General features: G+C 46.6%; 1 protein-coding gene across 1 annotated transcript; it reads right to left on the bottom strand.

The window, feature by feature from the left end:
- Nucleotides 1–3118: 3118 nt before the first annotated feature.
- UTS2 (urotensin 2) lies at nt 3119–17381 on the bottom strand. Its single transcript, XM_088458918.1, has 4 exons — nt 17229–17381; nt 12912–13037; nt 7716–7759; nt 3119–3454 (listed from the first exon to the last, which is right to left on the bottom strand). The coding sequence occupies exons 1-4, from the start codon at nt 17329–17331 to the stop codon at nt 3335–3337; spliced, it is 393 nt and encodes a 130-aa protein (XP_088315044.1). The 5' UTR covers nt 17332–17381; the 3' UTR covers nt 3119–3334.
- Nucleotides 17382–20562: the final 3181 nt, after the last annotated feature.

The raw sequence follows: 20562 nt of genomic DNA, 5'->3' as shown, positions 1-20562 counted from the left end.
GTGTTTAGTGCAGCCGGGAACCTTGTCAGCGAAAGGCGTAGGAGGTTGCTTCCACAAAATGTGGAGAAGATGATGTTCATAAAAATGAATTATCAACTCTTCCAGGGAGACCAGCCTCCAGAACGTTCAGAGGGACCTGTGGTGGTGGATTCCAGCGGGGACGAGTTAATACTCTGTGAGGATGAGTACGTACACAACACTGAAGAGGGTGAGGAATCGGTGGATGAGGATGAGGACGACATCTTGCCTCCGTAGAGCCAGTTTGTGCAGAGACAGATTAATTGCCAGCTTGGTTTGTGGGGGCCCAAACGAACCAATCATTTCAGCCACAGTCGTGTGGCAGACCCTGGCGCTGAAATGATTGGTTTGTTTAAAGTGTGCATGTCCTGTTTATACAACATAAGGGTGGGTGGGAGGGCCCAAGGACAATTCCATCTTGCACCTCTTTTTTTTCTTTAAATTATGTACTGTTTGGGGCCTAGTTTTTCAAACTGCCTTCCTGTCTGCCACTGCAGTGTCACTCCTAGATGGGCCACGTGTTTGTGCCGCCCACTCGTGTCGCTTAGCATAGTCATCCATCTACCTCGGTGCAACCTTTTGGACATAAAAACACTATTGTGAGGTGTGAGGTGTTCAGAATAGACTGGAAATGAGTGGAAATTAAGGTTTTTGAGGTTAATAATAGCATAGGAGCAGAAAAATCAACACATTCTGTGATTTTAGCTGTTTTTATGCTTTTTAAAAAAAAAAATACAGATCCAAAACACAAAACCCAGAACCCAAAACACGGAAGGGTGGTTTTGGCAAAACCAATCCAGATCCAAAACACGAAGAAAGATCCAGATCCAAAACCAAAACACAAAACACGAAAAGTGGCCGGTGCACACCCCTACTTTAATCAAAACATTTTTATAACACAGTCACTTACTTTTTGCCTGTGTGTCCACCCCTGCTGTTTTGCAGCTCCTGCGAATCCTCCTAACTGCACTATGTGGGGGTGGCAGTGGCAGGCTGCAGGGAGTCAGTGCAGGCTCAGCCTGCTGGACTCCGCAAAGGCCCTTGGAAGGAGGAGCTGCTGCGGCTGGGCATGCATAGGAGCCCTACTCCAGACACAAGCGGCCATTTTTGTTCATCCTCAGTGCCCACTGCGCCGAGTCTGCTACTCTGCTCCAGCCGAGTCCCTGGACCTGTTTGTTCTCGCAGCGCCAGCCCGTTGTTGCCAGCAATAAGCTGCCTGCTGCAGCTGCTGCCCGATCGGAGCTGAGAGCTCTGAGTGCGGCCTCCTAACCACTAGCAGAGCGCCGCCATCCAGGTGTCCTGCCCCTGCAACTGTTGCCAGCTGTTCCGCCGCTGCCTGCTCGCTCACTCTTTGCTGCTGTGCTCGATTGGAACACAGCTGACAGTTCTGTTCAGGCATGGCAGCAGCAAAAAGTGGGCGCTGCGCAGCGATAGAAGCAGCTGCCCCGGCTGGCAGCAGGTTCCCTGTGCCTCAGTGCCTGCCCTAGTCGGACTTGAATGCCCCTAGGCATTCTAAATTCCCTACGCATTTGCTTAGTTTGCCTATGCCTAGGGCCGGCTCTGCCCCACACCCTAAACCTAACCCTCCCTCCTTAGTGCCTAACCCTAAACCGAACCCTCTCCTTAACCCCAGTACTTACTGTGTCGGGATTCTGACAGGTGCCTGGATTGCAGCCCTGGCAGTCTTACTGCCAGCATTCCAACTATCAGTATTATGACCACATCCTGTCGGGACAATCAGTTATTCAACTCATACTTGCCGACAATCAGCTCCAGCCTTCCGGGAGGGAGCTGTTTGTCGGCTAACAGCGGGGGGCGGGGCCGGCCATTGATGTCCCGTTGAGGGCGGACCCGGGGGCGGGGGTGGCCATTGACATCACTTTGGGGGCAGGGCCACACAATTGCGTCATCGTGGCCCCACCCCTTTTTCACAATGCCGTTATTTTCGGCATTGTGAAACGGGGCAGAGCCACGATGATGCAATTCAGCGCAAATCGCGAATAGAAAGCAGAGGTGCATTTGTTTCAATTTAAGCCTAAAATATTACCCGTTCCAGTAGTGGCAAATATTTGCGTGGCTCCAGTTAAGTGGTTGCTGGTCCTCCCTGGCCAGGGGCTTTTTTCATAGAGTATGTGGAGACCAGTGCAGGCGGGCATGAGGTGGCAGTAACCGGTATGACCCTCTTGGTGGGGTGCCAGTCCTAAGATTCTTGACATTTCAGGTATTGGGTAGGTGGTGTCTAGATGGTTGAGTCCCTTCAGAGAATTCCCATTGCAATACGAATCTCCGCTGCTGTGCAGCATAATGGCCCGGAGGCTGCACAATGTCCAGTGTCTGGCACTGGAGTCGAATATTCCTGTATCCTGGCAATGGAAGCATATATTGCATACTGAAATTGGAGTTCTATCCTGTATAACAAAGCTTGAAAATAGTGGTAGATAAAAACGTTGTAGGTATGTGGGTATTGACGCCCGCCTGGCAGTTAGAGGAGAGAGGAGTGTGGCGTGGGACAGTAGCCGCCATCTGAGTACATCATTTTAAAATATTTTTTATTAACATTACCATAAATGTTTTCATTTTGGGTTAAGTAATTCTTTAACTGAATATGGGTGAGACAGTGATTGGCATTGTCGTCTCACCACACAGGGCACATGGATTGTATTCCAGCCAAGTTATTATATGTGTGTAGTTTATATGTTCTCCCTGTTGGTCAATGGCCATCAAATTATCACCCAATAGGAAACAGACAGGGGCCTGGGTACTGGGCGTTCGTGCCCACTGCAGGAGTCATGGCTACTCCCTGGCATTGTGATCATTCCTATGGCACAGCATCGAGAAGCATAATCGTTGCATCACCGGGGCGCATGGCTACACCTCCTCTGCACTCATGGGTCCGGGTATTTTGTACCCTTCCCCCGTCGGTGCCGCTGATTAAGGGGCCATTTCAGTTACCAGCTTCGCGGGACAGGTCCTTCTCAGTTGTTTTTGCCTCTGAATTAGCCCTTTATATTTCTTTTCAATTCATATATTCATCCAAAAGATTCCAAAATAATTTTATAGACACGTTGTGGTTGTTGTTGCTTTTATTAAATAGCTATTTTTGAAGAAAAAGAAAAAGTTGTACCAAATATCGGCAAAACAAAATATTTATTCATCGTAACATGAAAAATAACCTATTTTTGTATAGTCCGGGCTTTACATTCACATCCATTCTTCATTATTGTGTAGGTGGTGAAGATGAGGCTTTGCTGTCTATACAAGAAGTGTGACACTTGTAAAAATAAGCCAAAATCATATATAGTCACATTCTGTACATTCAGACGCAGTATTTCCAGAAGCATTCGGACAAATTCCCTGCGCGCTTCTTCTGTTGCTTCCGGTCTTTTGATTGTAGGCGGCTCAGCAGTGATATCCGTGGATGTTTGTCAAAGAATTCCTAAAGGTTAGAAAAATGTTATTATTATGCTTTATTATAATTATTTGTCATATAACCAGTGTTGTACATTAAGCATAGTTGCCTACTTTTGGCTTCTCCTCTGCGGGAGAAGTCAGAAGACGAGACGCAGCTAAAGTCATTAGGCCCTGCCCCCATCACGTCAAAATGCTGCAGATTGCTGGTACGTGGGGATGGGCTTCAATTTAGCCCCTCCCATCCCTACGGACCCACGATTTCTGGCAATCACCTCCTCATTCTGTCCACTTCACTAGGAGTATGGGAGAGCACGGATGTTACCATTGCTAGATTAAGGGCCACACGGGCCTGGGGGTGAAAATGATCAAGGGTGTATTGTGATAAGTGTAAGTGTGGCCAGTGCTGGGTGGGGTGACCAGTGCTGTGTGGGTGTGGCCAGTGCTGTGTGGGTGTGGCCAGTGCTGTGTGGGTGTGGCCAGGGTCATGTGGTGGTGTATACCCCCTGCACCATCAGACCCACTGTCTTAATAAACAACGGGTCTCTATTAGCCAGAGAGTCTATGGGCAGGATATACTAAGCAACGCATCCCGCCTCTCATCGGGTACATCCCGCCTCTCATCGGGTACAGACCGCAGTTGATTACCGCGGTATGTACCTAGAATATCGCTAAGGACAGCTCTCCCGATAAGAGCTGTCCTTTGCGATGACTGATGACAGAGAGACTTCAAGGTTTAACACCCAGAAGTCACTCTGGCGTTCTTCTACGCATGCGCAGAAGGCAGCGGGCCACGGGGGTGATGGGAGGGATCCGATAGGATCCCGCCCAAGGGGGAGCGTCCCGATAAGAAGCCAATAGGCTTCTATTGGGTAACACCACCTGAAGATGGCATTACCCATCGGGACGCAGCACCGGAATGCAGCGCATTAAACAATGGATGCTATTTAATAGTGAAAATGTTGGGGCAGATGTACTAAGCTCTGGAAAGTGATACATTGGTGAGTGATAAACTACCAACCAATCAGCTCCTAACTGTCATTTTTCAAACACAGCCCGTAACATGACAGTTAGGAGCTGAGCAGCTGGTAGTTTAACCCTCTCCACTTTATCACTTTCCAGAGCTTAGTACATCTCCCCCAATGAGTGATGTCAATCCTCAGCCTGATCCTACACAACTACAGGCATTGTTAACATAAATATAAATCACATTTTGCTGAGAGTACTTAAAGTTTGCACAGTCAACAGAATACATTGATTGCACATGGGAACATTGATTTTTGGCTGTGAAATGAGTACTGCTGCCAACAGGAAGCATATGTACTGTCCTCTGGGTGCTTTGAAGGGTACCGAGAGGCATTGGCGGATCCAGGAGGGGCGATCAGGGCGATCGCCCCCCGTAATACACAGCCACTGTGTACACAGTACTGATGCTGGGGGGGATCCTCTGTAACACACAGACACGGTGTACACAGTACTGATGTTGCAGCAGTGGATAGGGTATCAGTGGCAAACGCAGGATTTCTAGAGAGGGGTTTCCAAATGTTTTATTTTAAAGCAAGTGTGCCCAGTCCATGAAGAGGGCGTAATTAGCACTTAACCAACTATAATATAAGTCATACATACAAAGTATAGTGTATGTAATAATTCTGACATATACAGCACCAGTGATCACAGTATGCCATTATATGTGGCAGTAGGGCCGTCCTGTCTAAGCTGAATGTTTTTATTTCAAATGTGGGCTCCATTCCAGATCATTTGAGTCTGGGGGGAAGGGGGCGGGCAGCAAAAGAACTTTGCAATGCCAGGGTACGACTGATCTACAGACAGGGGCATTTCTAGAGAGGAGGGGGCCTGTGTGCATTCTCCGACACGGGCCCCCTCCTCTCCCCCCAGCGGCCGGCAGCGCACTGAGCTGTGTGCGGCCAGCACCGGAGTTATAGACTCTGGGCACTAGAGTGTGCCCAGAGTCTATAGTGTATGCACAGGTCAAAAGGAAAATGGCCGCAGTGGCCATTTTCAGTTATTTTACAGCGCTGAATGCCCGCGCCAACGTGGGACTCCAGAGAGTTAAGTAATATTATTGGTGCAGGGTGTGCGGTTTGGGGCCCCCCTGGACCCAGGGGCCAGTGTCCCCCGCACACCCTGCACCCATTATAGATACGCCCCTGTCCACAGAGGTATAGGGGAAATCTCGGTGGGCTACAGTGCCTGCGGGCCCACCCCCCTCCTCTAGGTGTCAGGTTGCAGACCTCAAAATTATAGATTGTTACTCTATAAGACGGTCAGTTACCAGGAACACTGATCAGCATGAGGGCTTGATTCCCTTCTATAGAAACTACACAAAGATTTGCCCATTGGTTAGCCAAGCATCTGTGGTGGCTGGCCACACCCCCTCTGGTGGATCACCACACTCTTTAAACATTGGCCCCTACTACTGCATTCCCCCGGTGGGCCCTTCATGTTCCAGTCCAACACTGTGCACTGCCCTGGACTTATATGTACAGATTGGTTTCCTTATGTACTGGATAGTGTATGATTATACAGTATTAATAACTGACCCTATAGATGGTCTATATCAGTGCACTCCTAACAGTGCATGTTTTCTAGATAACCTAGTTGGTGCACAAGTATATTCATTACTGGCTGACACATTTTAAAAGAACAGGTGGTGCTAACTATTTCATTTGTGACACTGATGGGATCTTAAAAACGTACAATTAGTATTATATTCTCTTTCTATTGTGGGTGTCATGGTGTGAGTTGGAGAGGGGGGCTTGCAGGCAACCGGAAACACCCCTTGCGTTTGCCCATGGGGATCCTGGCAACAACAACAGAGAAAAATACGGGTCTTTGGCAGCCACTCCCTGGCGTCGCAGAGTGCGAGCCAGCCCCCTTTCTGGTAAACGCTTTGTCAGCTAAGGAATGGATGATGATGTGGACTGAGCGATGTGCTCAGTTTACCCACAATGCCTGCACCTGGGAGCTCGGGGACAGACCGCACCATGTGACACAGTGACAGGGGGCAAATACGATGCCGGGGTATGTGTGGGAGGGGCTAAGATAGATGGTCTAAGTAGAGAGTGAGCCTCCCAGTGATGATATATATTGCAGGGCCACAACTAGCGGGGGGCTAGAGGTGCACGTGCACCGGGTGTGGATTGCGGAGGGGTGAAAATAGCTGACAGCCATCCGGCGGCCATCCGAAAATGGCCGCCGCCAAAGAGGAGACAAATGCTAGAGGTCCTCACTGGACCTCTAGTGTCTGTCTCATCCTTGGCGGCGGCCATTTTTGGATGGCCGTTTTCAGCAGATTCCATGCGTACTAGCCGTCCGCATGGACTCTGCTGAAAACGGCCATCCAAAAATGGCTGCCGCCAAGGAAGAGACAGATGCTAGAGGTCCTACTGGACCTCTAGTGTCTGTTAGCAGATTGCAATGCACACAGCGTTCCCGGAAGTGCCGAGAACGCTGGCGCTGCCTGTGAGAAGATGCTGAAAGCTGCATCTTCTCCTGTGAAATCCCCTGGCAACGAGCATAAACCCCCCTGGAAATTAGCATAAACCCCACTGGAAACGAGCATGTAACCCCTGGCAACGAGCATGGCACCCCTGGCAACGAGCATGGCACCCCTGGCAACGAGCATAAATCCCCTGACAATGAGCATGAAACCCCCTTGGCAATGAGCATGAAACCCCCATGGCATCGAGCATGAAACCCCATGGTAACGAGCATGTAACACCTGGCAACGAGCATAAACCCCCTGGCAACGAGCAGGTAATTTTAAAGTAATTAGAAGCCTTACTGTGGGATTTAAAATGGTGTCGGGCAAATATGTATGTAGGCATTACAGTGTGTGGCATAATGTGTAATGGGCATTATGGTGTGTGGAATAATGTAAGTCACTATACCAGGGACGTCTGAGTAGTGCACTGCCTTATGGAGGAGCAAGGACAAAATGCAGGTACAGGAAGGTAGGGGGCGCCAAATTGCTGCCTTGCACCGGGTGACGGATATCCTAGTTTCGGCCCTGTATATTGTATATGTATGTATATACCGTATACATGGAAATTATTTGGTAGCAATAAAGCACAGAGTAAGCGATAGCAATTAAGTTCTACTTTCAAAGTGTACTTTTCACTCCCAAAAGAGATTAACAAAAAATACCCATAATACAAAGAGTTTATAATATGGAACTTAAACCTGGAAAACCATATTGTAAAGAGTGAAGATGATGGTGGATAGGTGTATTTCCTGACTAAAGCCAGGCAACAAGGGCTGTAACTCACCTGTTTCATGCTGTCGTCAATATTGTAGCTTCCTAGGCTGAGCCCTAAGACAAAGGAACAAACATTTTTATTAAAAGCGATGTAATATTGTAGCAGCACAAACATCTTCTATTGTTTAATATTACATGTGTATTCAGTTATCTATATAAGGGAGTAGCCCAAACAGCAAGAAAGATCATAATCTGTCCTATTGACTGACGAGCATTCACTTACATGTGTCTGGAACCAAATCCTGCCTCATCAAAATTTAATTCTGCATAATTGATTTTTGATTAATTTGGTTTGATTGTTACGTGGGGCTTAAACATGCTGATGTCTGTCCAATTTGGTAAATGATACCCACGTGTATGTACGGTCACCTTACAGGGTCAGTGTTAAACATGGGAGTTTTAGGACCACTGTGCACTGCATAGGTGGGATCCCTGAGATTGGCCTACTTATAGTTCTGCAGTCTCCAGGACATTCCAGGAGAGAACGTGGGAGTCTCCTAGGCACTAAGGGAGAGCAGGAAAACATATAATGCACCAGGGAAACAGAGGATTAAGCTTATATAAAGGAATTCCTGCAGATCTGCCGACCATGTGATCCGGCAAAGGAGTTTCTGCAAGGAGGCAACCTGAGGGAGCCAGGCAGCTGTCTCCGGCAGCAAGTTCTGTGGGGCAGCAAAATGGAGGGAATTCATGTATAAAAACAAGTCCGATTTCTTCATGCAAATGTTTATTTGTAGCTGTAGTAACAGTTTACAATTACAATATGTAAGAATGTACGGTTACACCTCTGCAAATAGGGCTCCCTGTCATATGGCTACTTGGACTCAGCAACAAAGTACATTTTGAGCAATTTAGACACTTTGGACACTCTACAACTGGTGCCAAATCTGAAATAAAACTGTCATCCAGAGTAGAATTCGGCACTGGGGGGCCACAGAGGAAACTTTACAGAAGGCGGAAGGGGGAATAGTTGGGAGCAATGGGATGCAGCATTTGCTTCCTGTGCGCCATTGTAACTGTCCCCATTATGTTCAAGTGTGTTCCTCTTTATTAAGGACGCAGCAAAGTAATCCCTATGCGTCTGGACAGTACCAGTAAAGCGGTGTTCATGCACCTATAAGCAAGCCACTGCCTTGAAGAGCAGTTATTTATACTTGAAACGCGTCGGACTATTGGACATTTATGGTTGATCCTACTAAGAACATGTTCCAGCACACCGGCACTTTGGGGACCAAGGAAGGAGGATCCAGATCCTGTTTAACAATGCTCCCCCAAAGCTGCTATGTGGCACAATCCCATTTTTTCCACTGTGTGTTTCTGACCATTGTATGTGTTTTACTGGTGTTACTATCATTGTGTGAATTAAAAAGCTTTAAAGATAATGCACTACTTCGGGAAATATTCTTCATTTTTATGAATAATGGAGGTGTCCTGAGGCATAAGCGCCATCTGCTGGCAGACTTGAAAAGGACATTATGGCATAATACTATTTCAGGCTTCGTGGAAGGGGGTCTCCTTACTGACTTTGGCTCATTATTTAATTATTAGCTGCATATTCCCCAAAAACACCTGTTTTTGAGGGATACCCACAAATAATTAGTATCCCCAGATGTGTTATGGAGAGCTGGCAGATATCTGGTGGGGTGCCTCAATTTCCGACAGCAACACCAACCCTAATAGGTTTCTACAGCAGCTATGCTGCTGTAGTCTATGGGCTACCGATCACAAATATTACCAGGAGAGGTAAATCTAACCCCCCCCCCCCTCAGCAACTGGCCACTGTGCATGTGTGGTATGTAGACCATGAATGCGCTGGAGTCCCAGCAAAGGACCGCTGGTGCAGTCATTTCACTCTAAGCACAACGGGCTCCTTTCTGAACCCCTGTCCCTGCGTGCGCAATTTAATACATCCGGGCAGAATTAATGCATAATGCAATGCGATCATGGGCGCTAATATCACGCCCAGATCGCATTGCAAATGTGATCATTGATAAATGCCCCCCCCCCCAATACATCTAGATCACCCACCCAACCACTTTGGGAGTTGCGATTTTGAAATTAAAGACTAAAATCTGATACTGTCTGCTTATGTTGTAATGACTGTTTTATTACTTTATTACACTAGTGCAGTTTTTTTTCTTACTTTACCCTTTATGTACCGTGGAAGCCTTTGAAGATTCACACCCCATTAACCACAACAATAACAAAGTAATTTTAGGTCTAACTTCTGTATGTGGCCATTCACTAACTAAGGGGGGAGCTGAATTACCCATGGTAAAAGGTAAATTACCACAGGTAATTAATGGAAGTAGCCTCGGGCTTCAATGCCCAGGGCTATTCAATTAGCCTCCTGCATCACCCCGATAACCTTGTTAACGCACGTTAAACACGTGCGTTAACCAGGATTATCGGGCATAAAACACACAGGATCTGGGAAAAGTTCATGGACCTGTACGTTAACTGCCAGTTATCCTCCGGATAACTGCACAGTTAACATGGATTTCTTTTAAATCCCTGATAAGCGGGGCTAATTGAATTAGCACCCGTTCAGCTAACGGGACTGATTGAATCCCTCCCTAAGTGTTTAAGCATTCTAGTTCACTAATATATTAGTGTCCCACAAGCCACAACTACTTGGCAAATGACAGCACCAAGTATTCCACTACTAAATTTAATACAATTTAGATGTAAGAAATTTATTGCATATAAAAGTATTTTTACATCACAATATTCCCATCTCAGTGTGACAGAAGCATCACATCACTAACACATCACTCATCTCATCATATACTCTGTGCTGCTGGAGTAACCTGCTCCTTCCGCTTCCAGTAGTACATAACTCAGTGTGTGACTTCCTGCTGCCTCCATTCCTCTCCTCACATCATGTAACTGCCCCTGTCACATGGAGCCCTGTCCTCACTAACACATCACTCATCTCCTGATATACTCTGTGCTGCTGGAGACCCTGTTCCTCCCACTATATTACTTTCAGTCTGTGGCTTCCTGCTGCCTCCATTCCCCTCCTCACATCATGTCACTGTCCCTATCACATGCAGCCCTGTCCTCACTAACACATCACTCATCTCATATACTCTGTGCTGCTGGGGGACTCTGCTCCTTCCACTATATAACTCTCAGTCTGTGACTTCCTGCTGCCTCCATTCCTCTCCTCAGATCATGTCACTGCCCCTGTCACATGGAGCCCTGTCCTCACTAACACATCACTCATATCCTGATATACTCTGTGCTGCTGGGGACCCTGCTCCTCCCACTATATAACTCTCAGTCTGTGGCTTCCTGCTGACTCCATTCCCCTCCTCACATCATGTCACTGCCCCTGTCACATGCAGCCCTGTCCTCACTGACACATCACTCATCTCCTGATATACTCTGTGCTGCTGGTGACCCTGCTCCTTCCACTATATAACTCTCAGTCTGTGGCTTCCTGCTGACTCCATTCTCCTCCTCACATCATGTCACTGCCCCTGTCATATGCAGCCCTGTGCTCACTAACATATCACTCATCTCCTGATATACTCTGTGCTGCTGGGGACCCTGCTCCTCCCACTATATAACTCTCAGTCTGTGGCTTCCTGCTGCCTCCATTCCTCACATCATGTCACTGCCCCTGTCACATGCAGCCCTGTCCTCACTAACATATCACTCATCTCCTGATATACTCTGTGCTGCTGGTAACCCTGCTCCTTCCACTATATAACTCTCAGTCTGTGGCTTCCTGCTGACTCCATTCTCCTCCTCACATCATGTCACTGCCCCTGTCATATGCAGCCCTGTCCTCACTAACATATCACTCATCTCCTGATATACTCTGTGCTGCTGGGGACCCTGCTTCTCCCACTATATAACTCTCAGTCTGTGGCTTCCTGCTGCCTCCATTCCTCACATCATGTCACTGCCCCTGTCACATGCAGCCCTGTCCTCACTAACATATCACTCATCTCCTGATATACTCTGTGCTGCTGGGGACCCTGCTCCTCCCACTATATAACTCGCAGTCTGTGACTTCCTGCTGACTCCATTCCCCTCCTCACATCATGTCACTGCCCCTGTCACTTGCAGTCCTGTCTTCGCTGACATAATCACACAGGAGGGAACTGTCACTATAATGTGGAAGGAGAACAGTGATTACAATACATGTATTTCTGATTTTATAATGTACATGAATGTCAGTTCTCCCAGCCCTATATTTATAAGTTCTTAGAATTACAGTTTGACATTTTGCTGTAGCAGCTAAGGCCGTAATTAGGGTAGTGCGACCGGTATGTAGTCGGGATGCCGACAGTCTAAATCTCGATCGTCGGCATCCTGACTATCTAACCCCGGCAAGGGTCTAATGACAGGGGACGAAATCCTGCTTGTCATATTACCTATGGCAGGAGCCGGACGTAGGTAAGCCGGGCGCTGGGCGCAGACAGCCACGTGGGTGTTGGGGGGAGGGCTAGGTTAGGGGCTCCTGGGGGGGACTTAGGGTTAGGCACCCCCGGGAGGAGGTTAGGGTTAGGTACCCCCCCCCCCGGGAGACTTAGGTTTAGGCAGCGGGGAACAGGGGGTTAGGTTTAAGCACTTAGAGGGGGTTTAGGGTTGGGCACTTAGGGGGGGGAGTTTGGGTTAGGCACCCCTAAGGGAGGGTTAGGGTTAGGAGGGGGTTAGGTTAGTTTATATTTACCTTTAGCGCAGTCAGGTTCTTCACCTCTGCCGGGCTTCCACTGTCAGGATTTGAACCGCCAGCCATGCGATATGCGGTATGATTTACCGATCCCATGCTACCAGTGCCATGGCACAGGGCACCGCAGGTCAGGGGGCGCTGTTTGGGCCTGCCAATTTTCTGTTTAATATCATTCTCACTTGTAGCTTCCTCTTCTTCTATCCCCAGCATCTCCTGGCCTCCCCTATCTCTTCCCTGGCCCTTCCCCATGAGGCCATGGCCCTTTTTTCGGATGCATTATGTCCCTATTTGAAAAAGGGGGGGGGCGCCAATGCTCTTTCTGGCACAGGGCACCAAACAGTCTAGTTACGGCTCTGGTAGCAGCGTGTAGATGGGAAGCAGGATTAGGGAAGGTAGCAGCGGGATTTGCAAGCCTATAATATTTAATATCAATATTTTACGGTAGTAATTGTAACAATTGGATAAGTGTAGTTTTGTACCCAGATACATTAAGCTCAGCGTGAAATGAGAATTCTGTACCTTCTTTGCTGAAAATATCATCTGTGTCACTACTGGAATCTCTGCCGCTGTCTAGAAATGCCGGGAGGTTCTGCAGCAGGCCAGAGTCATCCCAACTGCGCAGGACTCCAAACTCCATCCGCGAGTCTGTTGTAAAACAATTAACAATGATGTTGGTGGACAGTAATGAAACAGGTGCACAGATACCTGCGTACAAAAGGACATTACTCTATTACCCCCAACAGGTCATGTTTTCCGGATTTATGTGATCATGGACAGATAAGTAGATTTTTGCTGAGTCAATAGTTGTCACACTCATTTCCACAGACAGAAATCCAGAAAACATGACCTGTTGTGGGGGAGTGCTGTACTATTGAGAACTGGGGAAAGGGTGCTTATTAAGATCCATTATTAAAGGGGCTGTAATTCCAAACCGTGTCTGTGTGTTATATATATATATATATATATATATATACACACACACATACATGTTCACACGTATGAGGCATAGCTTTATTCCTCTCTGCAGGCCCCAAGGATTGCATCTGCTAGCTCTCTCCAGTGATATGTCAAAGTTCCAAACCTTTCCTCACCTGGTCACGCCCCAATAGCATAATAATACCCACCAGCTGCAGTTTCTGCACAATTTTATGTAACAAATGGCTTAATACATAGGCCCCTTAATTCGAGTACATGAGTCTTGTCGGGGAAGCCTGGTCTTTAGTAGTACAGAAAGGAGACAAATATTCCCTGCCCCTGAAGAACACCAGCTTCTTCTGTGTGGAGCAAGACAGTGCATCCTGCTATCCCTTACTTTAGCTCATACTTGCCTACTTTTAAAAAAACATTTCAGGGAGAGTGTGAAAGCAGCACCTATGAGCGCGTGTTACAGTGGGCGTGTCCTGCTACATCTGAGAGGTGTGTCCTAAACCTGACTTATATCCAAATGTAAACCAGCCCAAAAGCAGTTAGTAAGATCTGTTTGTTGATGAAAACACACTAATACTTTGCAGAAATTCGGAGGGATCATTGTGCTTTATAATAACCAATGCAAGGAAATGATACTAATGATCCCATTTGAACGTATATATCTCTGTGTTTTAATATAACAGCTTCATAATGGGGGTAAGGATGAAATGAGGGAGATTGCTAGACTCTTCAGGGAGACAGGGAGATTGCTACTATTTCAGGGAGTCTCCCTGACAATGAGGGAGAGTTGGCAAGTATGCTTTAGCTTTTGCCCATTACATCATTCAATGCTTCCCATCTCCGGTCCTCAACAACCCCTAACAGTGCATGTTTTACAGATATCCTAGCTGGGGCACAGGTGTATTCATTACAGACATTGTAAAAGATCCACAGGCGGAGCTAATTATTTCACTTGTGATATTGAGGAGATGTGTAAAACATATGCTCTTAAGCTGGCCACACACTTGACCAACTTTCATCCAACCATCCAACTAGTTGATTGGTTGGAATGAAAATCTGGTAACGTATGGGAGTAACTGATAATCAGCAATTTGCTCCTAAATGCCAGAAAACAGATGAAAATGGTCGTTCAGACAAGTTTGTTAAATGTTTGATCTAAACAATTTGTTCAAACAACAGTTTTTGTCCATTTTCCAGCATTTGGGAGCAAATTGCTGATTGTCATTTGCTTTCATACCAATCAACTAGTTGGCTGGTTGGATGTAAGTTGGTCTAGTGCAGTGGTTCTCAAGCTCGGGATCAGGACCCCACATAGGTCACATTTTCCAGGTCACCCAGCAGGTGCACAGGTGTATTCATTACTCACTGACACATTTTAAAAGATTCACAGGTGGAGCTAATATCTCACTTGTGATTCTGTGAGGAAACCTGGAAAACATGCACTGTTTGGGGTCCTGAGAACCGAGTTTGAGAACCTGTGGTCTAGTGTGTGGCCAGCTTTATACCCCCTTTACACCAGAGCTAAAACCCGGGTTATTGCAGGGATTAACCCGGGTAGCCCCTTGGTGTAAAAGGGGACAGGGTTTGATTCCAGGGTGGAGTGAGCCGGCAATCCAACCCAGGTAACTTGCAGGGTTTAACACGGGAATGACCCAGGAAACCCTGCAGTGTAAAGGAGCGATCCGGGTCACGGTGACCTGGAGCGCGCCGCATGCCGGCCGATTGGCCGGCTTCAGTGTAGCTTGGAGATGACGTCATCTCCAAGCGTCCACATCCACGCCGGAAGTGTTGGGTCACTGCAGACCCGGATCCGGGGTGAACGGCGCCGACTCGGGAATATCCTGGGTCGGCGCCGGCTGAATTCCGGGTCTGATCCTGTTCCAACCTCCGGGTCAGACCTGGAATTTAGGTGTAAAAGCGGTATTAGGGGTCCCTGAGCACTGGAGTTGGGAAACACTGCATTACTGGGAAAAGAAGGAACTTTTACCTAACAGCTTTAGTAGCCATGGCAAACGTTTGTGCCCCATCCAACGGAGTGCCCACCATTATTACATTCTAAGTGTTCTGAAGGGACTCCAAGAGGTCAGGAAAATTATGAAATGTGCATCAGAGGAGATTTATCAAACCTTCTAACGAGGACAAGTGGAGGTGTTTCCAGAGTTTTCACCGAGGTGTGATAAATCTGTCACAGTACAATAGATTGGGTGCGTGGTCTAGTTCCAATGGGTGTGTATGACATCATTGTGGTAAGTTATGACATCACTGAGGGAATAATAAAGCCCACAAAGGTACAAAACTATGACAAAGAGGTAGCACACAACTCCCACTTTGCTCATAGCCTGTAGCCTGCACAGAGTGAACGTTTGTTAATGTCTGGTATGAATATTCTGCTCTGCTAGACACCATTAGACACAGGACATTTTTGACGTTAGTGTCCCTTTAAGTTACTTCTGTTTGTAAAGAATCCCATTATTTTGCACAACCTGATTCCAAAGAGTAATGTGTCTGTGATCTGACGCGCGCTGTGATTTGAAAATCGTCTTAAATCATCTGCAATGTATCTTCAGTTAAAATAAAATAGGAGAGCTCATATTAAAGTGATACTACATCAGGACAAATGCGGTCATTGACTTTTAGACTAATTTCCTGGTAGCAGATAACACTGGATTACAGTAACTGTAAATATAATTACGGAAAAATCGAAAATTTCGGTGATGATTAGGTTGGTTACATTTCTGAGCATTATGAATTTTTTTTATAAGTAAATCTATATTTTGCATTATGTGGTTTAATTATCTTTTTATTACACATGTTTCTGTCATGCATGGTGGGGTTGGAAAAATATTAATAATAATCGTTATATAGTCCTAATATTAAGGATAGCGGTAACCACAAGTTTATGGAATCAAGGGACATTGTAAACGGTTTCACAGCTACAGATGACATTTATCTTGGGACAGATTTTATGACCAAATATTAAGACTCATCCATTAAAAATATATTTTCTGTATGTTTAAAATATGAAGAACCTTTTTAATTTGAGTTTGTTATCGGTTTCCCCTACGATTGCTTGGTTTATTTCCTTACAGTCTTAAAGTAGTTAATTTATATCATGATAAATGTTCTATATACCACACACTGGATTTAATATATTTATGCTATTTAACAACCGTGACGTGCTCTGGTGTTCTCAGGTAGAACAAAAATATACAATATACAGTAAAGGCTATATATCACAGACATAAAAATGATTAAAGATTGCAAACCGTTGAAACACCCAGTGGGGTTCAAAAATGATTCCGTAACATGTTAAACTTTGTATAAATAACAAAAATAAATCATACAGATACTGTGAGAATATTATAATATTAAAATATTAGTTGCACCGCAATGAAAAAAAAAAAAAATCCTTTATAATTAAACTGAAAGTCACTTTAAAAAATGCTTTCAATGCTATTATGCCGCAGTCTCTAGAATTAATTTTAGCAGGGAAAGGAAAAATGGCTATTTAATTAAAAAAAAAAAAAAAAAATGAAAGTGACTGAATATTTAGGGGAAATATATTTATAATTCTTGAATCTTTAAGTTATACATCAGTCCACAGTGCTGTGGTGTTTCGGGCAATATCATTTTAACAAAAAGTAATTTTCTCAGTTGAGAAGTACATGAGGTGACCTGACTTGCGCTGCTAATGGATCGGTAAAACGTGAACATTTTTCATCTGTGCTTTAAAGCAACTTCGTTCCTGCATCTAAAAACTCCATTTGACCTCTCACAATGATCACTCATCTTCAGTACAGTCATTATATATTGGCTGCAAAATAACGTCTTTAACCTTGAATACAATGAGAGTTTAGCATTTCAAGCAAAGGACTGTTACAGAAAATAACAATCCTAAAATGTCCTTACCTGGTAAGCGAAAGGACACCTCTCGTGGGTCAACGATGGGAAGCGATAAGAGGGGACCAAACAAACAGGCAGTGATCATACAGCAAAATACAAGCTTGTGCATGGCTGCTGGAAGAAATCTAGAAGGCTGGCTCTATGTCTGGAGTGCCAGGCTCGTCCTTAATTCTCAGTCACATCACTTAGGTGCCAATCCTTATATACTGTGCTATGACGACATAAAAATCATCACTCTGCTATCCCGCATCCAAGAAGACTAATGGTGAGCCAATGGTTCCATCCGTGTTGAATTCTAAATGCGAGACACTTTGCATTGATGTCATTCTTCAAGGTTCATCGACAATAAATTTACTGTCTCGTAGGCCCTTGCTACAAACTGTTACAGCAAATGTGGCATAGCCAATCTGCCTTCAATGAAAAAAAAAAAAAAAAAGAGTTACTTTCACTTATAAATCATGAGTTTAGAAAGGGTCAAGTCTTGTTGGAGATGACCGGGGCAATGAGACAGGTGATTTATGGGCTCCTACCTGGTTTGACGTAGAAACCCAGGCTTTTGAAAAGTGGATATTTTAGTGAGGTGGATGGATGAGATGTCAGGTTCTGTTTGGGTCATCTGTCAATACATTTGGAAGATGAATTGTCTGTTAATTATATTTGGTGTTTCCAATTAAGTTGTGAAAATTGCATTTAAAGTATATTTTTATATAAGTGGCTTTAAGCAGGGGGGAACTACAGTAGAGGTAGGGGCAGTAGTCTCGGCCACAGGGGCAAAGGGGCCCTATATGTCGTGTGGACTGTGGAAAGATATTTTAGAAGGTGGACAAGATACAAAGGGACTCAGGAATGCACGAAGGACAAGATGTCCATGGAAGGCTGTACAAGATACTGTACAAGGGGGCAGACAAGACACAAGGCAAGATAAGACAGTTCAGGATTTCATCAGCCAGCATCCCGATTGTAGTTTTTTAACTACATCCCCCAATATCCTGGTGGCAAATGATAATTTATAATAAATATTGGGAAATGTATATCCAGTGACTGACTCTATAATGTCAAATCCTCAGGGACTAAACACGTTAAACTTTGAGTAGAAGGATTGGGGTAGGATGAAGCTCAAGGGGGAAACATCCATTATTTATGTGTTCAGGAATTGGGTTTCAACATACTTTGCAACATAGGACCTGATCGCTGACCCTGAGTGGGACGCAAGCAATGGCGGCCATCCTTGTGTCCATCCTTGTGTCCTGTGCTGCAGCCTGCAACTTTATGCTAATGCCACTACAGAGCTGTAACCACCGAAATTCAACTCGGTGCATTTTTAGACGCGACCAATGGCGGATTTTATCTAGGGGCTGCAGGGCTGCATCCTCCCCACTTCAGTGAGCCATTTGCAGCCCATGACTGGCACTGGCTACACTGTGACTGGCAGTGGATTCCCATTGGAAGCACTACCTGCCAATCACACACAGGACAGGCAGCCCCAGGGGGAGGTGTTTCCCCCCCGCACTGATGACACCACTGGCACTCCAGCTCTGCTGACACTGCCGGCACCCTGCACTGAGGACACTGCCGCTACCCTTGCACTGCCGGCACCCCCTCAGCGAGGACACCGCCAGCATCTTCACACTGCCAGCACCCACGCACTGAGGACACTGCCAGCACTGATAACACTGCTGGCACCCCCGCTCTGCTGACACCGCTGGCACCCCTGCTCTGCCGACACTGCTGGCAACCTGCACTGAGGACACTGCCGCCCCTCGTACAGCACCCCAACACTGCTGGCACCTCCGCTCTGACGACACTGCTGGCACCCTTGCACAGCTGACACCGCCAGTACCCCCACACTGAAGACACCACTGGCACCCCCGCTCCGCTGACAATGCTGTCACCCTGCACTGAGGACACTGCCAGCACCCCGCACTGCCGCCACCACGTACTGAGAAAACCGTCAGCCCCCCCTGCACTCCCGCACAGAGGACACCACCGACACCACCACACTGCTAACGCCACCAGTACCTGCACACTGAGGATGCTACTGGTATTCTCGCACTGAGGACGCCGTCGGTATCCCTGCTCTGCCGACACCGCTGTCACAGTAAGTGCACTATTGGTTTATCTAACCTACATTATATCCGACCTGCATTGTATCCAACCCACACTGTGGACCTCATTCAGAGTCGGTCATTGCGCCCGCTTGGTCATAAGGGAAAAAGGGCCAGATATGCAAATGAAGCGGGGAGGATGCTGCCGTAAGACTAAAAACACGCCCCCTTTTCACAATACATGTCATCTCCGGGTATATAAGGATTAATCGAGACCATCGGGAACTATCGGAGCTGGTCATAGAGCTTAAGGCTGACCATACCCTCTCTTAAGTACTACGATCAAGTCAGTGTAAAAACCTCCCATGTCACATGTGCCATGACACTACTTAGTTAATTATGCACTCCCATAAAACGCCGTTTGCATAATCAGGCACACCTGCATTCGGATCTCCACTCCCCCGTTCACAAGCACCTTCCCCTGTTACCACCCACAAACGGCTCAATCTGTCACTCAAACTAACGACCTGGCTGTGTTCAAGGAGAGAGCAATTTCTGGGCCCGATTCAGAGTCGCTCGTAAGCGGCCGCTCGTTCGCTCCAAGCGATGTTCGCACATCTGCGCATGCGTATGGGTCGTAATGCGCATGCGCCAACCAGTTATTGCGGTCAGAAATCGAGTACTCGCAAAATAGCGAGTGCCTGCTAATTTGAGTGACGGGATGAGGCATTTGTGGGTGGTAACAGTGGAAGGTGCTATAAAACGGGGAGTGGTGATCCGAACGCAGGCGTGCCAAACGGTCAAAACGGGTGTTTTAAGGGTGTGCATAATTAACAAAGCAGCGTCATCGACCACGTCACTTGGTTGTTTCTTAGCCTGAACTGTTCGCATGATTGCGTTAGGAAAATCCTACCACAAGCACTGCGAGCAGTTCAGACAACTTTCGATGTACTCGATTAATCTAATAAATAGCGGAGATGACGTAGGATGCGAGCGGCCAGGGGGCGTCTTTACAAAATAGCAAGCGCATGTTTCGTTCGCTCGCTCAGACATAGAAGCGTCAACAGACCGCAAAGAGCGAGCGCTCAATTTAAATAGCCGGCCCCTTTTTCTGAACGAGCGAGCGCAAATAGCGTCCGGCTCTGAATCAGGCCCTCTGATCGTAACAGCTAGTTTGCGCTCGCGCATTGCGAATTTTACGCATGCGCAGTTTAGCGAACATCGGTAGCGTACGACCGAGCGGCCGCAATGACCGACTCTGAATGAGGTCCTGTATCCGACCTGCACTGTATCCA

Source organism: Taudactylus pleione, unplaced genomic scaffold (assembly GCF_031769625.1).
Source record: "Taudactylus pleione unplaced genomic scaffold, aTauple2 ptg000871l, whole genome shotgun sequence".
NCBI lineage: Eukaryota > Metazoa > Chordata > Amphibia > Anura > Myobatrachidae > Taudactylus > Taudactylus pleione.
The sequence above is the reverse complement of the archived record's forward strand: the minus strand, read 5'-3'. Positions and strand labels throughout refer to the sequence as shown.

What these genes read in the sequence shown, in the direction of transcription:
- UTS2 (XM_088458918.1), bottom strand. Translation starts at nt 17,331, where the DNA reads ATGCACAAGCTTGTATTTTGCTGTATGATCACTGCCTGTTTGTTTGGT. An exon ending in TGATATTTTCAGCAAAGAAG is followed by an intron (nt 7,760 to 12,911) that starts GTACAGAATTCT and finishes CCTTTGTCTTAG; the next exon opens with GGCTCAGCCTAGGAAGCTAC. An exon ending in TTGACGACAGCATGAAACAG is followed by an intron (nt 3,455 to 7,715) that starts GTGAGTTACAGC and finishes TCTAACCTTTAG; the next exon opens with GAATTCTTTGACAAACATCC.